Below are 18,561 nucleotides of genomic sequence, written 5' to 3' on the forward strand. Positions count from 1 at the left end.
CAGCTAGAGGGCAAGGGTCATCAGCCTGGCCAGGCCCAGGCTTATACCACAGGCATGAGTTTGGGGGCAGAAGCCTCCTGGCCCAGCTCCTCCGGGTCCTGCGGGGAGGACGGAGAGCTCAGTGCCAACAGAGCCGACCTACCGTGGACGTGGACGGGTTCCATGTGCCCAACAGCTACATTCAGTCCAGGTACAGCTCTGGCGCCCTCTGGGGTGAATGAACTGAGAAGCCACAGACAACACCCCAGAGAGCTCTCCCCTGGTCGTCCTGCTTCTCTGGAAATGGGTTCCCAGAATGGAGGGGGGAGATAGAAGTGAGACCCCAGGTGTCTGTGTGGACACTGGACCACACCGAGGGGCTCATCATTCCACTTTCCCCCTGCCTAACCCCCACAGCCCCACCCGCCTTGCCCACCAGAAGGGGGGATGCTGATGCGGAGGCTGGCGGGATTCTGGGTAGGCCACGCTGCAAGAAAGAAGGACGCAGAGGCAGGGTAGAAACAACTGTATATTCCCTGGTTACAAGGCGGGGCTGTGGCAGTCACCAGCGCATCTGGTGGGTCAGCAGACCAACAGGGCCTCGTCGTCACTGGCCTCCGTTGGGGAGCAGGGGGGTGGGGGGCTCCTGCAAACACCCAGTGGCTCTGGTGGGTGGGGGCCTAGGGTGCTGCCGGCAGTGGGGGCTAGGGAGTGAGCGTCCTGGGCCGAGCAGGGCTCCCGAGGCGTGTCCACAGAAGCTGGGCTGTCCATCAGAGGGTCCCTGCAGGCCTTTCTGTCCTTGTCCACTGGCCTGTACTCTGGGTCCTGCAGGCTCAAGGGGGGCAGCACAGAAGGTCCCACCTCTGGTGTATGGACGGGGGCACTGGGGGACCCATCTCCAGCTGCCCCAGCGCTGCCTGTGTCCGTAAGGGGTGCTGGGGGGCCCAGGGCGGCCCCTGGTGCAGGCTGGAGGAGCCCGTCACCCAACACTGTCTGTGAGGTGCGCGCAGCAGTCAGCAGTGGGATCTGTCCTCGCGGTGCCCGAGGCCGGTGAAAGAGCCGGTTCCACAGGCGACCGAGCCGGCGGCGGGAGGGTCCTCTGCGGGAGGCATGCCTGCGCATCTGTCGCCGCATGGCTGTGCGAAGGTTCTGTAGCACGGAGGCCTGGAGGGTGGGTCGGCGGCTGAGGGGGCAGAGGTCAGCACGACCCCCAAGGGACCCAAGACCCCAAGAGACCAATTTGTCCTCCCCATCTGGCCACGGCCCCCATGTCACCCTCCCCCGGCCTCACTTCCCGCCTCCATCTACCCCACTTTGTCTCAGCATTCCCGTAGGTCCAGCCGGGAGCTGGGGACTGTAGGGTCTCATGCCCTCTGGCGCTCACCTGGGATGCACTGTAGACAGGAAAGTCCTCCACGGGTGGAATGAGGCCCTGTGCAATGAGCTGCCCATAGGACGGGGGTGCCTCCCGCCGCACAAATTCAGCCTCGAGGCGTGTCATCTGCGTCTCAAAGGCCCTGAAAGCAAGGGGCAGAAGGGCAGCATAGCAGAGCTGGCCAGGACCCCACACTTCCCGCCTCCCATGGGGCACTGTGCAAGGGCTCACAGCAGGATGTGGCCCCTGACACACCCTCCAGACATCCTGAGACGCCTGGACCCTGGATGCACAAGAGAAGTCCCACATGGATGGCCCGAGCCCAAATTTACCCACAGCTGTAGGAACAGTGAGCCCAGAGCCCCTCTCTCCAAAGAAATGAAGAAGCTGAGGCTCATGGCCTGTGACCCCAGGCACCGGGCAGCAGTGAGGCACCGCCTGCCCACCTGTACTCCTGCGTGCGCAGTGAGTAGAGCTTGAAGGCGCAGCCCAAGGCGATGACGAGCAGCAGGCCACAGACCAGGCTGCCGATGAGGGCGGCGGTGATGACCTTCCGGGGCACGGCCGCCAGGCAGCCGTGCTCATCGCTGCCATCCTGGCAGTCCTCCTGGCCATCGCAGCGCCACGTCTCAAAGATGCACAGGTTGGTGCCACAGTGGAAGGTGCCAGGCTGGCAGGAGAAACAGTTCTTCTCGTCAGCGCCATCAGGGCAGCTTTTCTGGTTGTTGCAGCGGTCAGCAGGTGTGTAGCACAGGCCGCTGCCACCCTCGCAGGGGTACTGGTCTGGAGGGCAGGTGGGGCAGCCCTGTTCATCTCGGCCGCTAGCACAGTGCCACCAGCCATCGCAGCGCTGTGGCTCCGAGAAACAGCCCTGTTCACCTGTGTCACCCATGTCGCCCTCGATGCTGCTCCCACATGGCTGCTCCCACGGGAGGCAGTAGCCCTTCACCTGGTAGGTGGCGTTGAAGCCGTGGCCAGCGCTGCGGGCGCGGGCATGGTAAGCCACAGTGAGGCGGCCCTGGGCAGCCTCAAGGCTCACGGGCCGGTGGTTGCTGCGGTAGGACAGCGTCTGCAGCAGGCGGTCCCCACGCTCACCCAGGCCCTCGTACACCTGCACATAGTCGTCATAACCCAGCCGCAGCTCCAGCTGCAGCAGCACACGCCGCGTGTCTTGTGTGTCCACCAGCCATGTGCAGTGAAGGTCCGAGGGCCCTCGGGCTGCACCAAACAGGTCTGGGGAAGCAAAGGAGCCATAGAAGCTGCCCAGCCGCCGGCCACACGCCAGGTCCGGGCAGCCAGCCTCATCAGAGCCATCGCCGCAGTCCTGCGTGCCGTCGCAGCGCCGCTCTGCAGGCAGGCAGCGCGTGGAGCGTGCCCCGCTGCAGGGGAAGGTGCCCCCGGGGCACAGGCTTCCGGGTGGCTCGGAGGCAGGTGCTGAGCAGTTGCCCTCATCAGAGCCATCGCCACACTCATCCACAGTGTTGCACTGCCACGGGCCCGGCAGGCACTTGCCATTATCACAGCGGAACTCGTCTGCCTGGCAGGATGCCTGGCCTAGTTTCCCTGTGGAATGAGAGAACAGGGGAAGACAGTCAGGGGAGAGCAGGGCCTCCTCCAGCCTGTGGCCTGAGGGCCAGGGACGGGCAGCGTGGCTCCCCCATTCCAGCGGGGGCCTCTGCAGGGCCAAGGAAGAGGCAGGAGACATAGAGGAGAGCCCCTGGCCTCGCATGGCCACCTGAGGCATAAAGACCCCTCGAATGTCAGGTAAACTAAGTCCCTGACCTGAGGTGCAGGGTGATCTGGGTGAAGGGGTGAGCCCGACTCTAACCAATTCTGGAGTGGGATCAGTGACCTTGAGGGACTCCAAGGTACCCTGAGGCAGCAACATGACTAGTCCCCGTCCCACCACTGTGCTCAGCCTGATGGGGTTCCTGGAGGAGACCCAGCAGGGAGCAGGCAGATGGGGGGTGCTGCTCTGGCCCCAGGCGCCCACATGGTGCACTGAGTGCTCTGTGGTGCCCTGCGATGCCGTTGCTGGTGTCACCTCGGATGTATGAGAGACGGAAGCCCTGGGCCTGGCCGGAGCTGGAGGCATCAGAGTGGAAGAAGATCCAGACATGGTCCCGGGCGGAGATGAAGGCAGGCGGGATGGCAGAGCCACAGAGCCGGAAGGCCTCCTGGCGGGGTGGGGCCGCTGGGCCCAGCATGAGCCAGTCCAGGGAGCACTGGTGGGACTCCTCCACGTCGAAGTTGCGGAAGCTGCAAGGGTGGGTAGGCAGGCAGAGCCCATGTGGCCAAGGACCAGCAGAGAACAATCAGGCCTGAACTTAGAAAAAGGATGACCAACCCCACCATGCACATCCTCTCCTCCACTCCCAGACACCCAGGGATCTGAGGGCAGATCCAAGAAGACTAAAAAACTCTGAATAGATCCTTCACATCAGACCCCTGCAGCTCTGGGAAGGCCTTGTCAGCACACACATAGCATCCCCACCCCAAAGCCAAAGTGGAGGCCCAGTCAGGAGCCCCATCTTGGGCAATTCCCTCCCCTGATACCCTCCCAAGTGGGGAGACCCAAGGCCCCAGATCCCACCCACACTGGGTGTGCTGGGACAGACCCTGCACAAACTCACAGGCCTGTGCACTGTGGGGGAGGGGGCATGCCCCCAGGGCGGGGCTAGGCTGAGGCTAGGTGACAGCTTGTCACCTGGGAAGAAATATATCAGCCCTGGACCTCTGGCCCAGGCTGTGGGACGAGCAGATCATAGAGCCCGGAGTCTTTGGAGGAGGGTGAAGTCTTTGAAGAGAATGTGCCTGAGAGCCACAGCCCTGTGACCACGGGAAAGCAGGCACAGACACTAGGACACCCTGATTGTGCCAGCACATCCCATGCTTTGGAGCTATGGAGTAACTGGGGGCCTTCTGAGCATTGGCATTTAGGAGAGTGACTCCCCAGCCAAATATCCCCATGGCCACCCAGGCCAGGAGTTCCAGCATCTGTTCACCTCAACCCATTTCCCTCTGCATGTCCTGCAGCTGGAGCACCTGGGCTCCTGCTGAGACTGCCCTGAGGACCCTGGAGAAACCCTGCTCTGGGATCCGTGCCAGCCTAGCTGCTAGCCACCCCTGCAGGACAGAGAAGATACCTTTGCCACCTCAGAGAGCTAGACCATGCCTACCAGCCCCCAGGGCTCCCCTTCCTGGCAGGCCTGAGGTGACTCACAGCCCCCACAGCCCCTGAGAGAGGCTCAGGGCAAGATGAAGCCCAGCTCCATGTAGCCAGCCACAGAGGCCCACAGAGACCTGGGAGCTGGGCACACTCACATGCTCACAGCACTCATTTGCTTACAGCTCACACATGTTCACACCTGACTCTCACACGTACACTTGCACACTCACCTGCTCACATTTGTCCTCCTAACTTGCTCAGACATGTGCTCATGTACATGCATGTGCTTAGACACTCACATGTCATTTATTCCTGCTGAATGAGCTCATACACATACACAAACACACACGTGCTCAAACACATACACTCACATGTGCCCTCCACACCCGCTCACACATGTGCTCATACATATACACTCACACATGCTCACATACATGCTCGCACATGCACTCCATGCCTGCCCACATATGCACTCAGTCACATGTACGATCACATGCATGCACTCTCTCTCTCTCTTCCTCCCTCTTTCTCTCTTTCTCTCTCTCACACACACACACGCTTAGCACTTGCAGACCCATATAGGTTCCCTTGGACACCCCCCGGGGACTCCCATACCTGATGGTGATCATGTCACCACGGTCACCCTGGATGTACCAGCTGCAGTTGGTGCCGGGCGGGTAGTTGAGGGGCCAGGCCGGGCTATAGATGACGCCACGCCGTTCTGTGTGCTGCTCCAGTTTCCCACTGCAGGCAGCTGTCAGGAGAGGAGGCGAAGTGCTGGCCTCACCTTTGGGTAGGAAGTGGGGGGAGGTGGGGACTCTTAGCTTGAGCACAGGCCTTTCCAAGGTGTGATAAAGGCCAGCCAAGGGTGGGCATAGCCAAGGGCAAGGCCACTACTCGAGACTTCATGGAAGTGGTGTATATGTGGGACAAGGAGCACCCACATGGGCTAAGGACAGCCATAGCCCCAACCCCATCTGTGCACAGAGCATAGGTCTTATCTCCCCTCCCTGGCAGGGCTGGAAGCGTGCCCACCAACAACTCTCCTTGGCACCTCTGAGGTGCAGCCTCTTGGCCTTGGCACCTCAGTTCAGTTAAGAATTCTGCACCCCTAGACCTGCCTGACCTCCCTGGGACTTGACAAATACAGTCCTCAGTCTGAGAGGAAAGAAGCTCTGTTCACCCATCACAGATGTGAGTACCTACTATGTGCCAAACACAGTGCTAGGCATGCTGAATAAAACAGGCTCTGTGGAACTCACAGGCTGCGGTGGGCGGAGGGGATCAGACTGACTTTATGCAGATCCCCTGCGTGGAACAAAAATAACAAAACAGGCTTGAAGGGAGGGGCAAATGTCCAGATGGGGCTGGAAACACAGGCTGGGTCTGATTACAAAGAATTTGGGTTTAATCTTGAGCATAAGTGGGAAGCCACTGGAGGTAGATCTCGTAACCAGATGAGGAAACTGAGGCTCAGAGAGAATAAATGGCCAGCCCATGGCCACACAGCCAGTAAGTGGCAGTCAGAGTCCACCCTGTTCCTCTGGTACTGCCGTGCCTGCGCCAACGCATTTAGGAAGTGTCACCAGGCGCTGTACTAGGGACCAGTGCAGAGGTCACACCTGCCAGCGTGAGTGAGGGGCCACCATGCCCCTCCCCCCACAGCTCTCCTCACCACAGGCTCACTATACCCTCTTCATTATACATGCCCTCCACTTCCCAGCCTTCCCAGGACCAGGCAAGGCCCCTGCACTTGGCTGCCCCCACCCCTCACTGCCCCTTCAACCCTTCACCCCACTGCTTCACTGAATCCTCCCAAAAGCCTGTGGCAAAGGCGGGCCCTAATACAGACAGGAAACCTGAGGCTCAGGAAGACAAATGATGACCTGAGTCCAGTGCCATCACCTCCTCACTCTCCCACTGCCTGGCACCTTCCACTGTCGCCCCGGAAGCAGGGGTCTCTGCTGGCTCTCAACACAGCTGCACAAAATGTTGTCCTCATGCTCACAGGACAAGGACAAAATTCATCACAGTGGCACCAGCCCCTCACCTCTTCTGCCTCATCTCCCCCTATAACCCATCTTTCCACTCACACCTCCTGTAGTACCTCCCATGGGAGGGAAACTTTGTCCTGTGGCCCCTGGCAGGATGCTCTCCCCACCCGTTAGCCCATCCACTCCTATGGGCTTCAGCCCAGTGGCCCCTTCCCCAGGGGACCCTCCACTAGGGCTCCAGTCCCCTCCCTTCTCTCCTCCACAGCACCTGCCATAGCAGCAATTTCCCTTTGAGTTGTGCTGGCTCTGGCTCAACACTGTGTCCCCAGGATCCCACACAGGGCCTGACACACAGTAGGTGCTCAATAAATATGGATCAACGAGAATTGGCCAGCCCAAGCACCTGCTTAGCATTCGAGGCATGAAACCCCTTCCACTGGGGCCTGCCATGACCATGGAGTCCGGTGACCCAATACTGTGACTACTAGGGAGTCAAAACCCCCATTCCACAGCTCACAAGAAATTCAAAGGACTAGAAGAGAAACACCACCGCATGACCCTAAAACAAGGCTGACCTCGCTCAGTTCGCCCTCAGAGCCTCGACAGTGCCAGGTCAGAGAGGCGCCAGCCAAGACCCTCCACTTGGCACTCACCCTAGGAGGCTAGCCCTCCTGAACTTCAGATTTCTCACCCACAAAATGGGAGCGATGCACGCTGGTCACAGGCCAGCAGAGGAAGGACTAAACAAACAGAATGGCCTGGCCATTCCCTCTGACAGGTGCGGCCACCAGCTTTGTGGACCTCACAGGGACCCTGGCTGTTGGCCTGGAGACACCCTGAGAGGTGAGAGGTTATGCAAACCAGAAGAGACCTTCTCCTCTGGAAGGTGCTGGGTGGGTCACAGGCAGGGGGAGGCCTAGGCTGCTAGAGCGCATCTTCCCCCACACGGAGTCTCTGAAGCACTGGCCTCTGAGGCAGGGGGCCCAGGTCGGGCAAGCTGGGAACCACCGTATCCTCAGCCCCAAGACAGGATCTGGGCAGAGCAGGGCCCAGTCAATACCTGCTATGGCCTGGAAGCCTTCCCCAGAGACAAACACTCACAGAGGCCAGGTCTCTCACCCACACCGGCGGGAAAGCCATGCCTGCATGCCGTCCCTCTGGCCGGAATACTTCTCCCTCCAGGACTTATGTCTGGAGGGAGAAGCATTCTCTTGCAGGGGTCAGGAGGCCTGTCTCAGACCACCAGCCACGTCAGGAACAGATGACTGGACAGCTGCCAGGCCAGCTCTGCCTCTCAACAAAGCCTCCAACAACACATCCCCCAAACAGCCCCGCTCCTGAGGGGCCCCCAGAGCTGCCCCAGAAATTCTCACATCCAGGGCAGCAATGTCATTCAGTTACTGTTTGCTCTTCTCCAAAGCAGGCCACAGAGAACACAGTTGTGTCAGCCCAGCCACGCAGAGTGAATGTGGAGCAGGAGGGAAGCCAGGGTCAGTGCAGGAAGCTGGGAGCTCTGGTCAGGGCCTCTTGACTGGACACCTCTTGGCGATGGGCTTGGAGGGTACCACCAGCTCAGACAACCAGCCCCAGCCCTCTCTGTGGTAGCAGGAAGCCCACCCAACACAGGATCCAGGCATAGGCAGGAGAAAGTGGCTTAGGAACCCAATCTTGGGGCCTCTGCTTGTCCATCAGTAGAATGTGGTCAGTGGGTGCACTTCTCTGAGGGTGGCTGGGAAATCTGGAGAAAGTGGCAGGCAGACATTCATGGGATGGGGTGAGTGGGAGGCTGAGCCCTGTGGGAGTTGAGGGTTGTGACAGGCTATGGGATCATGGGTCAGCAGTATGGGGAGCTGGGAGGACTGTGTGTTTGGGGAGATACTGGAGCAGACTAGAGGATTTGGGGGGTGCTTAGGAGGCACTCAGAGAGATCTAGCAGAGCTTTAGCTGGAGGGGACCTGTGTTCACTCGGGCAGAAAATTCCCTTGGCCCTCGTGGCAAAGTGGCCTGCTCAAGTGGGCAAGGGATGACGGGGCATTTTTTAGAGCAGCGAGCACCTTTCCTTCATCACATACTCTTGAGAGGGCCTGAGCCTGAGGAAGCACAACTGCAGACCCGGTCTCTAAAGGCCACCAATACCCCAGACAACCTGCCTGCTGTCACCAGACCACAGGAAGCTGGGACCCCCACCCCAGAAGCTCAGAGAAGCTGCCAGGTGAGTGCAGAATAGCCTGAAGACCTACCCAAGCCACCCCAGGTCATAGTGGCCACATGGCGGAGCCCAGAGTCCAAGGTGCAGGAGGCATTAGTCCCGGGGCTGAGATCCCCAGGACAGCCCAGCCAGGCCCTCAGGAGCCCAGTGAAGACTGGGAAGGGGCAAGGGGACAGTCCTGATCCAGGATCCTCACAGTAGGAGTCACAGGGGAAATCCTGAAAATGCAATCATGGAGCCTTTGGTCAGAGGGGGAGGGGGCCTCAGCTTCTAAGCTGTCTCTTAGCAATGCTAGAGGGGTCAGGGCTGGACTCCAGAAGAGGTAGGACCCAGACCACCACTTGTGACCACACAGACTGTTTGCAGCTCAGGACACGGGGACACTGAACACAGGCACCGTGATGTGGACAGAGGCCCCTGGAGCTGGACAATGTGGACCTCCTGGGACTGAGGTCTTGAGAGCTAAGAACAAAATGTGCGGCGCTCGGTGGCTGTCTTTCCTTCCCTGGCTCTGTGGGTGAACCTCATGCCTGTAGCATCTACACTGGGGCACAGGCATGTGGCAGACATGTCAACCCACCACACCAGCAGCAGGGCTGGCCTGGGGCTCGCATCTGTAAGACCTGCACGCTGTCCCGCTCCCCCACAGCCAGTCAGTCTTCTGGAAATGGTGAGGGGGCCAGGACGCCAGGCAGGGCTGGAGCTGACTCCGTGCTGAGCGAGGCAGGGCCCTAGGCCAGCAGAGTCAGCAGAGGAGGCAGGCTGCAGGTAGCCGGAGCTAGTGTGCAAGGAGAATCGGGAGGAGACTGACAGGCCGTGCCTGAGAGACGGGCCCATGAGAGCGCTCTGTGGACTCTGGGCCTCCCATCCCAGTGACCTTGGCTAGCAGAGACACCTCTCTCTGAACCAACCTCAGTGAGTTTCTGCTAAAGTTGAGCCCTGGGCAGAACTAGAAGTCTCCTATCTCCTGCCCCTCCATGCAGCACAGCAGACAGCAAACAAATCAGCAGGCACCCAGATCGGGGACCGCATATTCTCCCAGCTTCCTGAGGCCCTTCTTAGATGTCTCATGGTGGCACCAGGGCCATGAAAGTCTAGACTTACCCATTTGCCAAACCCTGGCAACCCCCTCAGCAAAGAGCAAATGCCCTCATGGGCTCATCCTCCCTTCCCACTCCTGACAGTCTTTGCTGCACTAGGCACAAGGCACAAGCACAAAGATGGCCAGTGGATGGACAGACCCGGTCTGACAAGCAAAGGCAGGGGCAGAGCTCCAACTGTGTTTTCTCGGATATTACATGTCTATTTGGCATCCATTCATTGCAGGGCCAAACTACCGGTCAGCGTGTTCACCTCTCTCCTGAATGCCGGTTTGTCTGGAGCCTGCCTTTTCCCAGGCCGGCTGCTCCAAGGCTGAGCCCCCACCCACCTTCTTACCTGATTCACACAGCAAGCCAATATTTCCCCTGCCTTAGACCATCCTAGCCAATTCTAAACGGTTTGCCTTGCCCTGCCTTGACGTTCCCACAGAAACTCCAATTGATGCTCTGGCCTTGGCCACCCCTGCATCAAACCTGATCGAACCTGTGGCCCTGCGTGGTGTGGCCAGTATCCCTTTCTCTTAAGACGCATATGTAACAACTTCTGTCAATGGCATTGGCCTCTCCGTGTCATCACTCAGTCACGCCTTTATAAATTAAATCCCAGGTATAATTCAAAAACAGGCAGCATCTCGGGCAGCTCGTGGCCCTTGGGGAACCCCACAGCCTACAGGAAGTACAATCTGTCAACTATCCCAGGCAGTTTGCTAGTGGTATTAAGCCACCACGTGTCAATACTATGCTGAGTACCTTGCCTCATTCGCTCATTCAACCCTAATAACAGGCTTTGAAGTAAGTCTTATTATTGCACCCATTTTATAGACGTGGAAACTGACATTCAGGGAAGTTTAAGCTTGCCTAAAGTCAAACAGCCTCTTTGGGATGCAGAAAAGATACACTAGGACTGACCTCAGAGGTAGAACCCGGACCTTGAAGGCCTGTCCTCAGAGGTTACTAAACCGGAAGGCAGGGAAGAAGGGAAGAGGAAGGGAAGTGTCTTACTCACCTAAAGCAGGAACTGCGCTGCTGAGCCGGCCAGTGAGAACGATGTTCACTGTGAAAAACATAAAGAGGGTCCAGGGGAGGGTGGCTCTTGGGACCTAGGCACCTGCCATTTAGGGACACAAGACTACATAGCCCGAACTCCAGGCTGGTTCGCTTCCTCTCAGAGCAAAAGCCCAGAGCGCTGCTAGAGACTGCTGCTCCCAGCTGGGCCTGCAGGGACCCCAGAGGGTCTCAGAACCCACTGCACACCTCCAGCAGAAGAACGCAGTGCCCAAGCCGGGCCGCACCTGACCACTCCTGCCACTCGCCACGCCTGGGAATTCTAACTCACTCGGGAGGGCGTATGTTCCTGTCTCCTGTTGGGCTTGAGAAGCTCAGGCCTGGACCACCCATCAGAGAGAGGCCCTGGCTCAGCCCGGGCAGAGGCCCTGCCTGTTCAAGGGGTTCCTGCCACCTTGCCAGCCACCTCAGCCACTGCCAGCCAGGAGGTAGGAAAGACGTTCTGATCACCCCATTTTACAGGGTGCACGCCTAGCAGAGGTGAGGGGCGACTTTACTGTGCCACACTAACCTTGAGAAGGGAGGCAAAGAACTCTCCTGCCACCCACCCCCTCAAGTCCCCCTCCTCCCCCCCACTCCGCCGGGGTTTGTCCTCTGCTTTCCTGCAGGGGAACCAGGAGGAGGATATGGGCAAACCCAACTTCGCAGTGGTTCAAGGCGCCCCCTCCACCCAACATTGTGAGTCAAGGAAGGCAGGGGGTGTCTCTGAAGGGGTTAACCCCACCTGGCGAGGAAGCAGGGGCAACTGCCCCTCTCAGGACCCCCAGGCTCTGGGCCACATCTGGGCAGGGAGGGCCGTGGAAGCCAAAGGGCTGTGCGCCTGCCCTGCTCATTGGGGAGCCCACCCAGCACTCAGAGTCCAGAGCACAGACCACCAGTAGGTTGGGGAGGGAGCACTTCGAAGCTCACACAAGAGGCAGATGTCTTCCCTCACCCCTTGCCCCCTCTCACACACACACACACACACACACACACACACACACACGGCACCCTGATTCTTGCAGGGACAGGGGGTCATGCAGCTTCAAACCTTCAGGTTTCTTTTTAACTGTCATTTCAGGGGCTTCAGCAAACCTATGGGGTTCCAGTGCCTTCCTCAATGACACCTCAGGGTGTCCAGGACTGACCCCAGGCTCAGAGAAGGGCCTCCCTCCTTTATCCTGGTAAATAAAGGGCCATGTGCACTGAGGGTCTAATTAACTCTTATCTTCTCTCCCTGACACAGGGCCCTGGAAAGGTGGGCAGACAAACTCCTGGGTCGGGTAGGAGCCCCCCTGGCAGGCGCCTGGCCTGGACGGTCCCTCGGCCCTCCCCAGGCAGCACTGAACTGCAGGGGCCGGCCCTGGTCCCGAGAAGACACAAAAGGGAGCCTGGGGCGTTCTCGGAGCGGCCTCCCGCCCGGCATCCTGAGTCCGGGCTCCGGTCAGCACTGTCCGTCCCCCCCACCCCCCCCCCCCGCACCCACCCCGACTACGGGCAGAAAAAGGAGACTTCCTGGGGGGGGGGGGGGGGGGGCAGCCGGCCTCGCCTTTGTCCGCAGCTCCGGAGGCCCCGGGCGCCCGCCGCCGCCGGCACCACAGCCTCCCGGCGCACCACCCGCTCGGAGCCGCGCGGGGCAGGAGCCGCGGCCCGGGTCGCCCACCAGGCCCGCGACCCAGCAGGCCCGGAGCTCCCCGGCGCCGGCTCCGGAAGCCCGGCCGCAGAGAGGGCGGGGCGGAGGGTCCCGTCCGGGCGCGCCGGGGTCTGCGAGACGGGGGCCCGGACCCCGCGGCCTGCGCGGCCCACTCACCCAAGCAGACGACCGCCAGCTGCGCCCGGGCGCCCGGCGCCCCCTCCGGCCCCGCGACCGCCCGCAGCTCCATGCCCGCCCCGGCCGCCTGCAGGCCCGCCTCCGGCCCCCCGGGTCCCGCTAGGGCTCCGGCTCGGGCTCGGGCTCCGACTCCCGCAGCGGCTGCGGGCCCGGCGCGGGTGGCGGCGTCTTGGCGAGGCGGCGGTGCAGGCCGGCGGCGCGCGGGGCCACATCGGCCGCGGCGTCACGGGCCCCGCGGGGGCTCAGCGGCGGCCACCAGGGAGGACCCCCGCCCGCCGCTGCCCCCACGCCCCGGGCGCCCAGCCGCGGCCGGCCTGTGCCCGGGGGCCGCCGGCGCGCCCATGCCCCGCGCCGTGCCGCGCAGCCCGCCCGGCCGGTGCCACCGGTGGTGGGTCCGTAGGTCTGGGTCCTCCCGCCCGGCCCCTCGCCCGCCCGGAGCTTCGAGGCCGCGCCGCGCCAGCCACGTGACGCGCCCGCCGAGCCGCAGTGGCGCTGGCGGGGCGGGAGGAGGCGCGGGGCGGGCCGGGGGCGCGCGCCCTGCTCGGGTGCTGGACAGCTCCGCGCCCGCCGCTCTGCCCGTCCGCGCCCTCGGGCCCTGGAGCCTGGCCCTGGAGCCTGGCGCTCCAGGTGGGCCTTTCCCCGGGGCCGAGTCAGCGATGGCCGGGCCTCCCGTGATGGAGCCCGGCGCCCGGGAGTGCTGGGCAGCGCGGGGAGGAGGGCTGGTAGAAGGTGGCAGCGAGAGAAAGGAGCCGCACAGGGCTGCTGGGGGACCTGAGGGCAGGACAGCATGCGGCGGCTCAGGTTCCTGCCCCTCCGACCCGACCCCCTCGTTTGCCACAGCCCCAGGAGCCATGCCACATCCCTGCGATGAGTCCCTCTGTGCACAGCAAGGCCTGTGAGGGGATATTGGGGGCCACTCTCAGAGGCTTTTGGAAACGCAGCCCTCCCAGGGGCCGCTGAGCCCATCCAGTCATCCGTGCTGGCACTGGGAAATGGAGAGGAGGCCTGCTTCTCCGGATTGGGCCGCCATCTGAGAAAGCAGTCAGCAGAGGGGCTGGGCTCAGAAGAAGCAGAAACCTGGAGAGACTTAAAGGAGGGTTGAGAAGGCCATTTAGGGTCAAGCAGGTCAGCCCTCCTTCCTTGAGAATGATGTGAAACCACATGTCCGCGAAGGTTCCTGGCATGGAGGCTGGTATGGCCTGCCCACCCCCCGCTGGGGCTCAGGACCCTCTGCATCCCCCCCCCTCGCTCACCTTGGATCAGAGCCTGTTAAGAGAGAACGTTGAGAGGAACTGGTGTTCTGTTCGTAAAAGTTGTAGACAGAGCACCTTTTAGTTTTTCTGGTTTTTCTTGTTCTCTTGTAATTTCTTTGATTTTTCCAAAGCAGACTTCTTGGGAGATGTATTAAAGGATTTGAGAATAAAATAACAAGATAAACAATTCATTTACGGTAAAGAGCACTAGCCTGCCGTCATTTGGTTTCTGAAATTCCTCAGACTGCTCTCTACCTTTATGCGTGGCAAAATGGCAAAACGTTTGACTGAAGTAGGGGCACGGCAGGGAGCACCCACAGCTTTATTCCCTCTTCAATGTACATAATGCGTTACCTAAGGAATCCAGCTTGAAGACCAGTGCCATGAGGAGTCCTACCAAGAGCCTGAGGCAAAAAGAAAAAGATGAGCCCCTACATATACCCATCAAAATATCCTCCCATATTTTGGATCAAATGAGAAAGGTTAACAGGAGTTCTACAATCATAAAACATGACTATGCTAAAGCTCTAAGTTGCTTAAATCTGGTAACAGTTCATTGTCAACCCTCATAAAGCCACATGGCAGGGGATCACCAACCTACCTGGGAACCATTGCACAACAGTGTGGGGTCATAAAACAAACAACAACCTATCTTGATTTAAACGTTTGATCATTTGTTCATCATAAACTTTTCACATTTATTTTTTTTTTTTTTAAACATAATTCATTTTGCCACTGACTGCTTCTGTGGGTCTGTTGGTCCTCCTGCCAGGCTGGGGGTGTATGGGGGCACAAACTTAAACCCTGCCCATATTGAGACTGATTGACATCCAATTTCTGGTTTAGTCCCTCGGTGGTCTAGTGTCCTACAGGCTGCCGCCCTAGGTGAGGGAGGGGGGCGGTATGCTGGGAGTCCCTGGGGTAGCCCTGGCTCAGTCCTCTCCCCCAAACCATCTCACCTCATCTGGAACAGTTTCTAGCTGCAGGAGTCCACAGCCTGGCTGCAGGCACCTGCTCTCTCCTCCTCTGCAACCTTTTAACAAACATCCTGTATTGGCATGAGCTGTATCCAGGAGGTTTCTGTCCCACACAACCCATAATCTCCCAAGTAGTAAACAATTTAGTGCTGAAAGAGGTGGTGCAAGTAATAGACCCAGAGAATGTGTAAACTGGTTGGGACAGACGAGGGAGAAACAGAGCAGAAGGGCCCAGCAGGTATCAGGGTCCTGCAAGCGGGAAGCTGGCCTTCCCAGTTAGGAAGAAGCAGATGCTGTCACTCAGGTGTGTCCCAGGAGACGTGGACTGTGGGCCTTTGAGGTCTTCTGCAATCTCTTCCAGGAGTGAGAAGAAGAAGACAAGCAGGAGGGGGAGGGAAGGGGCACAGAGGTGTCCCACATAAATCCCTGTCCAGAACAATGGGCACTGCCATCGCCCCATCAGTGGCTGCGTGCCCTGAGGCTGCCACAGGACACAGAGTAAGCCACTGCCTCTGGAGAGTCCTCTCGCCCCCTCCGCCATCCGCCCACCTGCAGATGCAAACTGAAGCCCTCTCCTATCCAATTGGTTGCTGGGTACTACATAGAGGATGCTGAGTTGAATGGTAATTATCTTTCTTGATTTCAAATAGTTAGAATATTGTTGAGGGTCAAAGGTCAAAAGTAGCTTTGGCAAGTAAAACTGAAACAAGGTCCTACAACCACCTGGTCCAGGTTTAGTGCAGATGCCTCCAAGGAAGGCAAACCCGTCATTGTCCCACCTGAAGTCTAGACTGGACACCTCCCCCTCTGCACTTTCTCTGTGGCACCCAGCTCAGTTCGTGGCCACATCACTTACTGAGGAAATAACTTCTACTCCGATCTTCCCACACCGTCCACCACTGAGTGCTGATCGTCCCCACATGTATCTCCAGTCTGTCCACTTCTCTCCATCCCCACGACTGCCTCCCTGGTCCCAGCCACCATCTCCTCTCTCTTGGACTCTGCAGAAGCCTCCTAAGTGATCACCTGCCTCCCAATCAACAGCTCATATTTTTAACAAGCAAAGTGAATCACGTCCCCTGCAGAAAATGCTACAGAACAGACTTCAAAGTTTTTAACCTGAGCCTCTTGATCCTATGGGACTAGCCCTCCCTACCAAGACCCCCTCCCCAGCCAACTCCTTCTGTTCTCAGAACGTTTCCACTCTTCCCAGAACTAATTCTGACTCTTCCTCTGTGCTGCCAGGACACCAGTCAGGAAGCAGAGCCAGAGGGCATTTGGAGGACTGTGAGCAGCCCTCTGAGCAGCCTCCTCAGGGCGCAGGCCCCCCTGGAGAGAAACATTCCAAACACCCAAGGCCGGAGACTCAGCGAGCCCGTGGTGAGAGGGGAGCTCTGTATGCATCTGTGGCCGGTTTCTCCTTGTGCGGAACCCATCCCTGGATGTGTTATAAGGTTTTCTGGGAGCCCCTGCAGATGAGCCTCCCAAGACAGTGTCTTCTAAAAGGCTATTTTTCTCTCACAGACATTAAAATTCCTGCTTCTCAACTGATGTTTTAAAATCTCAGCCACGTAAGTAGAAACAAACTTTAAAGCCTGTGACTATGGGATTTCTGAATGGCTCTAATATTGTACAACTTTTAAATAAGATGGTGGGAGGACAGGAAAGGAGGTAAGGAGAGAAAAATCGCTTTAGGAAAAGGGAATTAAGGTTTATTTGAATTAAAAATAATAAAGATATCCAAACCACAATGAGATGCCACTTTATATCCATTAAGATGACTATTAGAAAGAAAGAGAGAAGGAAAATAACAAGTGTTAGCAAGAATGTGGAAAAGTTAGAATCCTTGCACATTGCTGATGGGAATATAAAACAGTGCAGCTACTATGGAAAATAGTTTGGCAGTTTCTCCAAAGGTTAAACATAGAACTACCATATGACTCAACAATTCCACTTTGGGGCATACAGCCAAAGAATTGAAAGCAGGAGCTTCAGGAAATACTTGCACCATCATGTTCATAACAGCATTATTCATAATAACCAAAAAGTGGAAACAATCCAAGTACCTTGACAGGTAAATGGATAAACAAAATGTAGTATACCCATACAATGGAATATTATTCAGTCTTTAAAAGGAAGGACATTCTGACACATGCTATAACATGGATGAACCTTGAGGACATTACGCTAAGTGAAATAAGCCAGTCAGAAAAGGACAAATACTGTATGATTCCACTTACATGCGGAACCTAGAGTACTCAAATTCATAAAGACAGAAATTAAAAGGGTGGTTACCAGGGGCTGCAGGGAGGGGCAATTGGGGAGTTAGTGTTTGATGGGAACAGAGTTTCAGTTTTGGGGGGGGAGTTCGGGAGACAGATGGTGGTGATGGTTGCACAACAATGTAAACGTGCTTAATGCCACTGAACCACACACTTAAAAATGGTTAAAATGGTAAAGTTTGTGTTATGTACATTTTACCACAATAAAAATACAGTGGAAATAAACCGGTAAAAGCCAGGGTTGTCACAACATTTCCACCTGTGAGAGATGAGGCAGCCGGTCTGCATTGCTGCTTGGGGTTTAGTGCGGCTTCCTAGTCTCTGCCTTCCTAGAGCCTGTTCTTTGGGGGAGAGGGGACAAGGCTTGATGCCCAGTGCTTGCTCCACCCTGTAAGGGGCCCAGGCATCACCCCCTCCACCTCCCACCCTCCTCCCACCTCCACTCACTGATCCAGACCTGGCACGTCTCAGGCATATCCATGGTGATGGGCTCGGTGTGGCCACACACATCCAGCCATAGCTGCTCTCCAAGCTACTTCTGGCTCTCACAACCTTAATAGACCAGCAGCCGTAAAATCACTTCAACCTCCAGTATCGAGCAGTAATTTTAAAATTATAGGCCTGGAACAGTGATGGTACATGTGTCGTAGAAGCACCATTCAGAAAAGGAAAAAGGCTTTTATTGCAATAAAAATGTTAGCACCAGTTCACCCCTTGGTTTACATAACCCTCTCAACAGTAATTTTGGATGCTGAGTACAGTTCCCATCTTCAAACAAACAGCTCCCCTCGGCCTTGCCGAAGCACTCAGAAGTGCCCTGCAACAATAATCGTTTGTGTATTGATTTGGGGGGGAAATCAATCCAATTCAGTCCACCTCACTAAATTATTAATGGAGCAAAGCACATCAGAAGCCCGAGGTGGGTCAACAGATAAGGTTTGTTTCTTAACCCTGTTGCTGCCACAGGAATAAAAATTACAGGTTGAGATGAGCCTGAGTCCAGAGACACACATGCAGGTCTGGGAAACGCAAGGCTGGAGGGATGGTTAGGGAAGCCACCCGGACAAGCCTCACATTTCAAGGCGCAGCTGTGGGAGGTGAAAGCATCCTGCTGAGGTGGCACCTAGGCAGGCCGCCTGTCCCTGTCCCAGCTCCTAGGACTCCCTGGCGGCCACACAGTCCAGTGGAGTAGTGGGCGCTAACCACTCACCAGGGCCCCTCCTCCACCATAGTGGGCAGCGAACCTTTATGTCATGGACTTCATGGTTGTATGTAAATCAACTCATTTTTATTTTATTTAAGTAGTCCTACTTCAAAAGGAAATTTTATATCATTACCTTAAATGTAA

At 57.7% G+C, this 18,561-nt stretch overlaps 1 protein-coding gene across 7 annotated transcripts; it reads right to left on the reverse strand.

Moving 5' to 3' along the window:
• Positions 1-490: 490 nt before the first annotated feature.
• On the reverse strand, positions 491-12,772 carry LRP3 (LDL receptor related protein 3). 7 transcript variants are annotated; one of them, XM_070398349.1, is made up of 8 exons: positions 12,681-12,711; positions 11,922-12,051; positions 10,833-10,880; positions 5,139-5,310; positions 3,399-3,613; positions 1,801-2,917; positions 1,364-1,496; positions 491-1,143 (listed from the first exon to the last, which is right to left on the reverse strand). In XM_070398349.1, the coding sequence occupies exons 2-8, from the start codon at positions 11,944-11,946 to the stop codon at positions 562-564; spliced, it is 2,292 nt and encodes a 763-aa protein (XP_070254450.1). In that variant the 5' UTR covers positions 11,947-12,051; positions 12,681-12,711; the 3' UTR covers positions 491-561. The 7 variants fall into 7 exon arrangements, with proteins under 7 accessions (XP_070254450.1, XP_070254448.1, XP_070254449.1 ...); XM_070398347.1 differs by lacking the exon at positions 11,922-12,051 and having other exon boundaries at positions 491-1,128; positions 12,681-12,769; XM_070398348.1 differs by lacking the exon at positions 11,922-12,051 and having other exon boundaries at positions 5,139-5,277; positions 12,681-12,768.
• Between the last annotated feature and the right edge of the window lie 5,789 nt (positions 12,773-18,561).

This window comes from Myotis yumanensis, unplaced genomic scaffold (assembly GCF_028538775.1).
Source record: "Myotis yumanensis isolate MYYU_CA2020_CCGP unplaced genomic scaffold, mMyoYum1.0.hap1 SCAF_18, whole genome shotgun sequence".
NCBI lineage: Eukaryota > Metazoa > Chordata > Mammalia > Chiroptera > Vespertilionidae > Myotis > Myotis yumanensis.

What these genes read in the sequence shown, in the direction of transcription:
- LRP3 (XM_070398345.1), bottom strand. Translation starts at nt 12,753, where the DNA reads ATGGAGCTGCGGGCGGTCGCGGGGCCGGAGGGGGCGCCGGGCGCCCGG. An exon ending in CCGTCTCTCATACATCCGAG is followed by an intron (nt 2,918 to 3,398) that starts GTGACACCAGCA and finishes CTCATTCCACAG; the next exon opens with GGAAACTAGGCCAGGCATCC. An exon ending in CTGCGCACGCAGGAGTACAG is followed by an intron (nt 1,497 to 1,800) that starts GTGGGCAGGCGG and finishes CCTTGCTTTCAG; the next exon opens with GGCCTTTGAGACGCAGATGA.